Source organism: Hydra vulgaris, chromosome 14, assembly GCF_038396675.1.
Source record: "Hydra vulgaris chromosome 14, alternate assembly HydraT2T_AEP".
Lineage (NCBI taxonomy): Eukaryota > Metazoa > Cnidaria > Hydrozoa > Anthoathecata > Hydridae > Hydra > Hydra vulgaris.
The window spans coordinates 39515453-39527500 of NC_088933.1; the positions used below are offsets into that span (position 1 = coordinate 39515453).

The window sequence follows — 12048 nt, forward strand, 5'->3', positions numbered from 1 at the left end:
GATCTGATTGTCAAATCATTATCAAAATCAAAATCATATATTTCAAACACATTTTCCAAGTAAGTCTTCAAATTTACTTTACCAGGGCAGTTGGAACATAGATGCACCATAGATGCACCATAGATGCAACATAGATGCACCTTCGACTATCTATATTACAAACACATACTTTCATCAAATTTTTGTAATATATTAAATGGCCCTTAATAAAAACAGTGAAAATCAACTTAGCATTTTGATGATTAGAATATACGCAAACTGAGTGACTTCCACTTCTGTCAACTGTGATGCACCACTTCGTCCTTAGTTCACAGAACTTGCTGAATCCAACTTTATGTGTAGGGTATAACTTCTTTAACTCAAGATAATGTTCCTTTAATCAAACTAATATTAAACATTTTTGTTTATGAACTTTTACATTATTTATACACACAGAAACAAACACGTCTTTTTTAATTTTTAAAAATAAGTTGAAAAATGAAAATAGAATACTTGCTAAACCTTAGGTCTAGCAAGTATTCTATTTTCATTCAACTTTCGAGCTTTCTTAACAAGATGTTCTGAAATTGAAAATGTTTTGCAAGTTTTTCCAATTGACCAACTATCAGGAGTTAGTGTTAGTAGTTAAACTTTTTCTTCCTTCAAACTTATTTTTATTTTATTTTTTATTGCATCTAACAGTTTGTCTAAATAATTACATTTTATACATTTTCGTTCTTTTTCCGACACTATATCTTTTGGGTCTATATCTAATGTTTGCGCTACTAGGTTTGTCATACTTGTTGCAATTTTTTTTAGCTTTTTGCTTTCTAGTGATGTGCCATCGGCTAATGCCGATTGTGGCTAATAGGTTTAATGTATTTGTTTAAGGGTATTATAATAATATTAAGGATTTAAATTACATATTTAACAAGTTCCTATTCATCAGAAGTGATTCGACCTACTAGCCTATGCTATTGGTAACCAGCAACCGATTAATCGGCTAAACCATTGGCCGATTAATCGGCTGATGGCATCGGTTGATTAATCGGCATTGGCCAATGCATCGGTATTCACTATTAAGCCAAACTAAACAAGTGCATAGGCACACCTTATATACGCAAGTTGCATACCTAATATTAAGATATTACCTTTATATACATACATTAAACTCTATAATTAGCCTTAATCGGCCTTTGCCGATGGCACATCACTATTGCTTTCCATACCCTAATTAGTGCCTACTTACATTTTTGAGTGGAGATATTTCCAATAAAGACACACTCTTATTAAGAACTGCCTTATCAAGGTCTGAACAACTAAAATCTTCTTCAGCAGATTTACTTCTGTAATTTTTTCAAGTTTGAATTTATTCATACAGTTAGCACAAACTTTTTGACCAGGTTTGATTTAAGTTGATTTTCTATTGATATGTTGACTTAATACAATCCCTTGATAATTTTTTTTCTTGTGGACTTTAAATGGATCACAACAGTATTTTTCAAGTGCTTCAAATCTAGAAATATAGGCTTTTTCATGGTGAAAACATACATCCTCATTTGGTTTGAAAGTGTATCCTATCCTTTGAATTAAAACTTCAATATCAGTATCTTATTATTCTTCCTACTATTCTACAATATGAAATTTTATCACAATCTTCATTTAAAACTCTTGCCACACAACATTTCTCTGACATTTTTTACTAATATAAATATATTAAAATTGAGGGTTAAACATGTAACATAATAAACTAAAAAAAAAACATTTATATTTTTCGAGTAATAAGATCAGTAAAAATGAAATCTCAAGTACTAATGTGATTAAAACTGTCTAAAATGCAACCAATAAACTATTTCTATATATAACTATTTCTGCATACACAAAACTTTTTAATTTTTGGTTCTTGCAATATTAAAAACTAAAATAATAAAATCCATAAAATATTGTGCAGATTTAGATTTTAATGCAAACTCTTGAAGCAATTGAAGTATTTTACACTGAAATTATAACTGTGTGTAAATTATATCATTATAATTATATTATATGCATAAAACTAAACTCATATCGTCGCATGAGAATTATAGGGTTCTATCTGCATTTTTTTATGTTAAAAGAATCTAACAATTAAAGTTTTAATAATTAATAATAAAAACAAAAAACTTTAAAAATATTATGAATAATAATATAATTTTAATAATGAAACCATAATAACATAAAAGACTTGTATTTTATAACTATAAAGAATAATAGCATTAAAACATTTTAAAATTAAATATCGAAAGTTAAGTTCTCACAACATAAAAAAATGCAGATAGAACTCCTATAATTCTCATGCAACGATATTATAAAATCATATCAAATAAATTAAGTTAAAACATTGATAATGTTATTTTAGGGAAAACTGATTATATTTATTCGAAGAAAAATTAAAAATATACACCTAAGTGATAGGGCTACAATCATGTCAAATTTTTTTTTTGGTGATTGTCTATATATAGAACCTTGCCAGTAAAGAGTTTTATAATTTATTTTAACTGCCTACACTACTTTCTATGCTTACAAAGTGAATGTAATTTACCATATCTTTTTTATAAAGTGAAATTTTAACAGGCTGCTGCAAGTGCTAAAATAACTTTTAGCACATAATTTTAATTTTTTCAACAAGTAGTTACTCTAAGTACACTAAAGTAACAAAATATTGTAGCACATTAAAGTTTCCAAAGATTTTTCTAATATTGCATTATTTAGCAACTTTGAAGTACAAGAACTCAAATATTGTTTAAAATCAGTCAAAACACCTGCAAAAATAGATAAATTGGGTGAAAAACTATTGCCGTAAAATTTCAGGTGATCATCTATTTTATTTAAAAAGTTATGATCTATTAAAAATCAAAATCTACTGTAAAAGAGGTTTCAATAGGCTCTAGCACATTCAAATTGGCAAAATGTATTGTGGATGGACGAATCCAAATTTCTTGTTTTTGGAACAAAGCGACGGATCTATGTGCGACGAACAGCTTCTGAAAAATTTCATCCACAGTGTATACAGCCTACAGTCAAACATGGTGGAGGTTCAGTAATGGTGTGGGGCTGTTTTGCTTTTAATCAGGTTGGTAATCTTGTGAAAATAAATTGAATTCTAGATAAGAACAGATATCATAAGATATTATGTAGAAAGGTCTAATTGGCCATGGATTCACCATGCAATGGGATCATGATCCAAAACACACAGCTATATTCTGTACAAACTATTTTCAAAAAAAAGAAGCTTGCGGAGAACTCAAAATTATGACATGGCCCCCACAATCCCCTGATCTCAACCCAATAGAGTTACTATGGGAACAACTGGATCGTGATGTAAGAAAAGAGTGTCCTACATCAACAACTCATTTTTGGTCAATTTTGCAACGAGTGTGGAATAATATTTCTCCAATTTATTTGGATAATTTAATCAAACGTATGTCAAAACTTGTTTGTGCAGTAAGGAAAGCAAAGAGTGGATTTTTCGATGAAAAAAAAGAATAAACTTTTGTTTGTGTTAATGTATTGCAAAAACTTGTTTATTTTTATCATAGGTTTAACAGGCTGTTTCAGGAAGCACGTGCGATCGCACGCCTTGTTCGTCCACGTTTAAAGTAATTTTTTTAGACTAACTGACTACAGCAGTTTGCATATTTAAACTAAGAAAAAAAAAACAATTCTTAAATAAGGAAACAAAATTGTGACGAAATATGAAGTTTAATTAAATAAACTAGAAATTGATTTAAAAAGTATGCTAAAAAATAAAAATTTTATAAAATTTTTATGCAACTTTTTTGTTCTTTTTTTTAGAGTCATTGTTCAAAAAAACATCTTTTATAACGATTTTACAATTGAAAGTTTTGATATGTAATTTATTCATGATTTTTATCAGTCCATATAATTTAAAAACTATTTTGCTATGTATGCTAGAACTATAAGAAATTTTTTAAAATTTTTTTCTTACATTTATTTGTTTATTATGTTTATTCGTTTATTATGTTTATTCATTTATTTGTTTTTACGTCTTTCCGCTTTTAAAAAAGTTTTTGCTATATTTGACGTTTTTTCTCAATACTTATATAATAAGAAAATTAGAAAATAAATATTTATTTGTAAAAAATATTATTTGATTAATAAATTTTGGTAATTACTGAATAAGTTAAATAAAAGAATAACATAGTTTCTTTAATAAATGTATTTACCGCATCTGATTCATGTATGAAATTGTTTCTTTTATATTGCCCAATTTCCAATGTTAATACAAATTAATAGAGATAATGAAGATAACGATTGTTCTGTTTAAAAAAATATATTTAAAAACTTAAAAAAAAGTTTTAAATAGGTTTCTAAAAATTTTGTCAAGAAAGTTCAGTAAATTAACAATGCACTAGCCCACAAAATTTTGCAGCAACGTTTTCTTTTTTTACATGAAAATCTTGTTTAAAATTTTTTTTTTTTCACAAATAAATAGCAATTAGTTTTTTGCTTTCCTGTTCATTGATAAAAACAGTAAAGTTTAGCAAAGACATTTGAAAAACAAATTTAAAAACTGTCCGTGTGTCTAGCACAATTTATAAAGTATTTCCTTTACATACTGACTGAAAAAAGTTTCGAAAAAATTGTATATCAAAATATATTTTTATTTTCGTTATATTCTTATCTACTTTTTTCTCCAACTTGTATCAATTTTGGTAGTGGAAAATAAGATACACTCTAAAAATAAGAAAACAAAAACAGTAAATATTTAGGTATATGATTTTTTTGTCAGCAATTTTCTTTTTTTATAAGGAAATTTTTTTTAGCATATTTTATTTAAGTTTTTTATTTTGTATAGCCTTCGGTTCTTTTCTTCGAGCATTATTTAAAATTTTTTTTTTTTTTCATAAAATGTAAAATATTTGTTCATTTTCTTATAATTTTACAGTTGGTTTTTGATTATTTTACTAACTGGTAATATAATTTTTTCTTGTTTATTTTGTGAACTCTTTTTAATAATGTTTTTAAACAATAAAGAGTTTTTTTTTATTATTTATCAGTTTACTGATAACATATTCGTGATCATAATTTATTTTCATAAATTAAACGAACGTCATTAAAACCTTACGTTATTGAATTAACAATAAACAAAATTTTATGAATAAAATATTTACATTAAAATAAATCGTGCATTTTTTTAATTAATATTACAAAAAATAATTTTTATATTTCAAAGGAATTTATATGTTTAATTCCTTAAGATAAAACTTTTTATTTTTTATTAAGATAAAACACTTTATTTTTTTAAACTAATTTTTAACAACAATAAAAAAAATTATTAAACAAACTGTTTCTTTACCAAAAAATCTATTAGTTTACAATTGAGGTTAAATGCTTTTACTTACGAATTTATTTCATCTTAATAAACGTCACGCTAACGACATCATCAAAAGAGAATTTAAATATTCTAAAAGATAAAAGTTTTTGCATAGCGCTAAACTCTTGAACACGTAGGCAAATCGCCTTTTCGCAGGCAAAATGCGAGCTGCGCAACGCTTCTTAACAACTGATTTATTCTCTAGTTTCTTATAGCTTTATTTTGCTGGGAATTCTTAAAATGTTTACTACATAAAAATGTGGTTAAGTTATCTAAAAAAATAACTTTAAGCGTGGACGTACAAGGTGTGCGACCTCATGCGCTTCCTGAAACAGTAATTAGTTAACTTGTTTTTTTATACATTTTTTTACAAAAAACAGAAAACCAGAAACTTTTGCCAGGCAGTGTATATATATATATACAACCCTCAGAATTAAGTTGGCATTTGGTAATGCTGACATAACTGCCGACCTTAAAGTGTTTGAGGTCGGCAAAAAACTGCCAACCTCATTTATATGTTTTATGGTAACTCGGATCTTATGACCTTAAAGTTTTTTTTATCTTTTTAAGTGTATTAAATTTAATGATTCTTATATAAAGTTCATTAAAGAGACTATCGTTGTCTAAAAAAGTTGTTAGTTAAAAAAAAAATATATTTAGATAATGTAGATAATATAATTTAAATAATATTTTTTTCAATAATATTTATTATAAAAAATACATACTTATAATTTATATAATACAAATTTAAAAAATTATATACAACTTTCATTGATACTTTAAACCAAAATCATAATCAGTAAATCTTAACTTTATTTAAAAGTGTTTTGCTAATATAAAAATATTAGTTTAAAAGTTTCTATGTTATTTCTAAAGTACAAAATGGAAGGCTGAGTAAGTGTGAATTGTATAAGTGCCAATGCTTGCAAATTCTTGCAGTTTTATTTAAAAGCGTTTTACTAATATAAATCTGTTAGTAAAGATAAGCGTGTAGAAGTTATTTATTTTCAACATAGTTAAAAACTATTTTTTTCAGCGCATTTGTTAAATATTGCGGTCAAATTGTCAAAACAAAATATTATTTTTGTAGTCATAAAATAACTTGAAATCGCACGCCTTCCTGGCCAAGCCTGACATAATTATTTCATATAAAACATATTTAAAAAAATTTTTTATTAAAACTTTTAAAAGTATACTTTTTTTAATTTTAGTTAAAAAATAATGCATTTTATGCAAAAAAATTCCAAATAATTATTTACAAAATGATTAATTTTTTTGAAATTTTATAAAATTTTGCTTTATAATAATATTTTGGATTAATATTATTAAAATAAAGCAAATGTTGAATGATCTTATTATTTATATATATATAATAATTTTTCTTTCCTCTGTGCATAGGTTCCTCCACTACCTAACAAGCCTGTTATCATACCTGAAACAGTTGAGTCAAAGCTAAATTTAAAAACTACAGGTAAAACATTTTTTTTGTTTTAATTTTTGTTCATATATATAGGGTTTGGAAAAACCCGGCATTTTTAGACCCGACGAGTCCGAGTCGAGTCTAAAAATATTTATCCGGTTCGGGTCCGGGTCCAATACGTCTTTTTAACTTGCAATTTTAACAATAGCATGAAATGATTTTTTGTTCTCACGCCGATTTTTAAAAATGGATTTGGTATGCGTTAAGGTAAATAAAACAACTTTTAGCCAGTTCAACGTCTAAAGTAAATATATTATTCTATACTTTTATTTTAAACTTAAACTACCAAATAAACTTTACATTACCTTTTTAAAAATATCGCATTTTATAAAATGCATGTAAATATACTAGCAAAAATAAACTTAACTTAATTAAAATACTTGCAAGTGTTTAATACAAAAAAGAGCAATTATTTTTACTTAAAAAATAAAACTTTAAAAAAACTTATGCACTTAATGAATTGTCTGATAATCTAGAACAAATTCTTGTACAGAAGTTGGATGCTACTAAAAATGTTTGTTCGGAATATGTTGATGTTGGTTTTATCGTAATTAACGCTTGATACAATTTTTCTAAATATACAGTTCTTTTTTTAGTTTTTGAAAATAATAAAAATTCTTTTTTAATATTAGCTAATTTATATCCGCAACTTGACATAATTGGACATTTCGCACTTTCTAATATTTTATGTCGTTCTTCCTCCATTGTTAATGGTACTGTGTTTCTTGTAGTATTTTCTTTATCTTCAGCTGAATGCTTCTGTTTATGTTTGTTTTGTTGTTCTTCATCCACACCAAATAATCTCTTCAGTAAATCTGTTGTAAATAATTGTATTTTCTTTGAAGGCTTGGTACCATTTACAAGAGAATCTAATAGCTCTTCTATTTCTTGGTTTTTACGGCTATTTGTTCAAGCTTTCATTGTCATTAATAGCTCTCTACTTAAATTACCATTGGATTCTTTTAATTTTCTTAACACAAAATCAATTACTAATCGAGTGTTGCAAGATTAGCATCGTCTCTGCTAAGAGCTTCAACAGTTAATTTAATAGGCTTAAGAGTATATTCCAATTCATTTAATAATTCAATATTAATATCTTTTATTAAATATACACTTCCAATATGTTGCAGAGCTTCTTTAATGATATAAAATAATTTTAAAAATCTAGATATCATTTCGATCATTGAGTTCCAACGAGTTCTTACGTCTAACACCAGCTGAAGTTCATTTCCTAAAACTATTTTGATCTTTTCTTGCAAAATATTTATTTTTCACAGAAGAACTTTTAAAGAATTTGACAGTTATACAAACACTTTTTATATTTTCTTCATTGCCTACATTGCCTAAATTTGTTAATTCAACTTCCGTACTCTTCGACGTCACCGTTGCTCTCGTCAGAATAATAATTTTCATCTTGATCATCATTAATATCATCTTGACCATGGTCATTTCTATCTCCATCAACTTCATCTTCATCTTGCAAGGCGGTAATACTTTTCTTTTTTATAAAGTACATCACAAACAACTAAGTGTATAGTGTTATTCAAACACAAGTTATAGAGACTAGGAGATTTTCGTCCAAATATTATCATTACACTTGCACCGTCGCTGGTTGAACCAGCTATATATTTTTTAAAATTAATATTATATGTTATTCTACTTTTTCAACTAACTGTACAGCTGTACACGAGTTAAAAATTCTCACTAAACCCAGATTATAAACTTTAGAGTCAATTCCATGCAAATTGATATTAAGATATTTCCAAACTTTCATACTTGTCCATTCATCAAGTGTAATGCTAAATCGTCGGCCTTTTTTAATTTTTTTTTAATCTTGTAACAATTCTAATATTTCCAACTTCTTTTTTTCATAAAACTTATGAATTAAATTCATAACATCTCTTTCGACTTTAGGAACATAACAACTTGATTTTACTAAACTTTCACAATAAAACTAGACTTTGTAATTGCCCTAACTGATATACCATCAAGAGCGGCCATTATAGAGACAATTTCTTCTAAAGGTTTTCTTGCGACGGAAACGAAAGTGTCGATAGTTTTGAATCGTTTGGTGCCAGAATTTTCTCCTATTTCTTCCTGTGTTGGTAAAGAAATTCCATGTTTAACTTTTAAATGTTTTATCATTGATGAAGTATTTCCATCTTTGTTTGATATTATCTTTTTAACTTTTCAAATCAGCACATTGAGTGAAATACTCCCACACTTTGGAGTGCTTTGGCATAATGGGGCTCTAAAAAATGTTCTAGTAAAATTATGATATTTCACTTTTTTCCTAAAATAGAGAAATAATTAATAAATGAAAAGTGTTTTTTTTTAAGTTTTTTAAATACACGCTAAAAGAATTCAGTTATTAACTTCAATCTTTCTAATCAAAAGTTTTTATATTAGCGAATGCTTTTAAAACATTTGCTAATATAGAAACATATTATATTAGCAAACCCTTTAAACCATTCGCTTATATATATAAATATTCGATTAGAAAAAATTTAAGTTATGAAGTTAATTCTTTTAGTGTGTATTCGGACATACATGGAAACATACATAAACTTGAATGTTCTCAAAACATCTAAAATGCCGTGGCCAAGTTCAACTTTAAGTTAGATTCACAAACCCTACTACTATATTTTTCTAGAAAAAGTAGGGATCCAGTTCGACAATGCACCACTGCCTACGAAACAAGGCAAAACATTCAAACCATGAGACTCGCCGAGCCTTAAACCGGGTATCGGATCCGGGTATTTACCCACAGACTCGCCAAGACCGGGTACCCGGAACCGAAAAACCCTATATATATATATATATATACACACACACACACAGGCTCACACACACACACTACCAGTCAAGTGTTTGGGTTCACTTGCTTTATTTTTTAACACTATGTATTGTTCTTTAAAAAGTGAAGCTTATTACATTCCATTGCATAACATTAATTTTAGTCCTTTATTACCACATTTTGATTATAAAGAGATTCACACATCTATTTGTGATTATAGAGTATATGTCAGCATAACATTAATAAATACTTTGGGTATATTTTGCTGTAATATTAACATAGTTTTTTTTTCACTGCTTCGTGTATTTTTTAGTATTTTTATACAGGTAGTCGAAACATTGTTTGTATTAAATACTGTAGCATTTATAGAATAAGCACATAAAAACAATTTAAATTATTTCAAATTTGTTTTTATTAAAATAAAAATTATTTCAACGTTAAGCAGATTGATATCATTTTAAGAATTTAGTCCTAGTATTGAAATTTGAAGAAAAGTATACATTTTATGTTTTAATTGAAGAAAAAGGGGTAAAAAAGAAGAGCTGAGTGTAGAAAAATGAGCTGCTACTGTGTCATTACACGGTTATTTAACACAGAAAATTACTTCAAAAATTAATATTTTTCAAAATGCAGTCATAAGAAAAACCATTACTATGCAAACTAAACAAAGTTAAAAGATTGAGATGGGCGAAAATACAAAAGATTTGACTATTTCAATAATGGTCTTATTCACAGATGAATCAAAGTTCAAAATTTTTAGATGAAATTTTTGACAGCATTTTAGTTGGTTAATTGGAACAATGCGTGATCCCAACAGATAAGCATGGTAGAAGGTTAGTCATGGTCTAACTCAGTCACCTGACATAGAGACTTCGCAGCCTGATCAAACTCTATTGAGTTGTTGTGGGACAAGTTAGATATATGTGAGAAAAATGCAACTAACTAATCAAAAACACATTTGGGCATTTTTGCAAATATGCTGGAATAAGATATCAACTCAATTATTGCAGAAATTGATTGTAAGGATGCAAAAATACTGAAAGATCTTTTATGTCATCTTATTTTGTTGAAAGATTATTTTATTGTAAACAATATGAGTAATTAAAAATTATTGGAAATATCTATGTTTTAAAAATAAATCTAGAAAATATACTGGATGATCTTCCAACTCAATTTTTTTTCCTTGAAAGTTTAATATTTTTTTTGTAAACAATACAAATAAATACAAGTACAATGCATAGTGAGAAAAATATTTTCTTTTTTGTGCATTTTTTTAAACTTATCAAATAAACCCAAAAACCGGCAGTGAATATTTATGTATATACTACCAATTAAATGTTTTCGTTTACATGATAAATTATATATATATATATATATATATATATATATATATATATATATATATATATATATATATATATATATATATATATATATATATATATATGCATATATATTTATTTATTTTTAATTTATTTTTATTGATTTTGTCCTATTAATTCAAAAAAATTTTAGTATTGCATATTGGTCTAAAAAAGCATCATGTCAAATTTCATGAAGATTGTGCAATTTTTGTAGTAGCTCTGACCTATCAAAGTTTTTGTTTTTTGATCATTTCATTTTATCCAATACGTTGGGATTATTGGTCAAACTATTTTATTGCTATAGTCGTTTTTGATTGCTTGTTTGTTTCTTGCTTTACGCTAGGTTCTATAGTTTATTTGTTTGTTTGTTTCTTGCTTTTCACTAGGTCTTCTTGAAAGTTTACTTCTTTACGTGATATTGTATTTTGTAGTATTTAATCATGAATAAAACAATTATTTGAAATTTTTTCTTGGTACCATTTCTGTAATATAGTAAAAAAATAAAAGCTTCTAAACTGCCTTTTTATCAAACCTGAAAGATTTACAATGGGATCAAACATTGCCTACAGCTATAGACCATATGCTCTCACACTATCAGAAACCCAGTATCCCAACTCTAGTAGACAAAAGCAATATTATTTATAGAGTAATCAAAGATTACTATGGGATTCATTACTTTGATGAAATTGAAAGATGATAGAAAATGAGAAGATGAACCTAGAATAATTAAATTGAAATCAAAATCAAATTTGACTACATAATTTTATAAAAACACAGTTGTAAAGGACATGGTAGCTAAGTAAAAGGGGATAACATAAGTTGAACAAGATGCCATTAATTTTGATAAAATATGTTGAGTGATAGCCATATATTCTGGGGTGGGCAAGGTTGTCACAAAAATGCCAAAAAAGAGAATTAAAAAAACAAGAACATCATCTCAAACAATAAGAAATAAACCAATCTAAACACGCTTTTAAAATGAACCAGACAGTAGCTCTTATGAGGATGTGAATGTTGAAGCAGTTAGCACCAGAGCACAAGTAAGGAAACAAAG

The 12048-nt window shown here is 26.7% G+C and overlaps 1 protein-coding gene across 1 annotated transcript in view; it reads left to right on the forward strand.

The window, feature by feature from the left end:
• Positions 1-12048, forward strand: part of LOC136090440 (sorting nexin-5-like) — a 70840-nt gene that overhangs the window by 17334 nt on the left and 41458 nt on the right. Inside the window, exon 3 of the mRNA XM_065817095.1 lies at positions 6752-6824. Coding sequence (XP_065673167.1) covers positions 6752-6824 — 73 coding nt within the window. The remainder of the gene's footprint in view (positions 1-6751; positions 6825-12048) is intronic.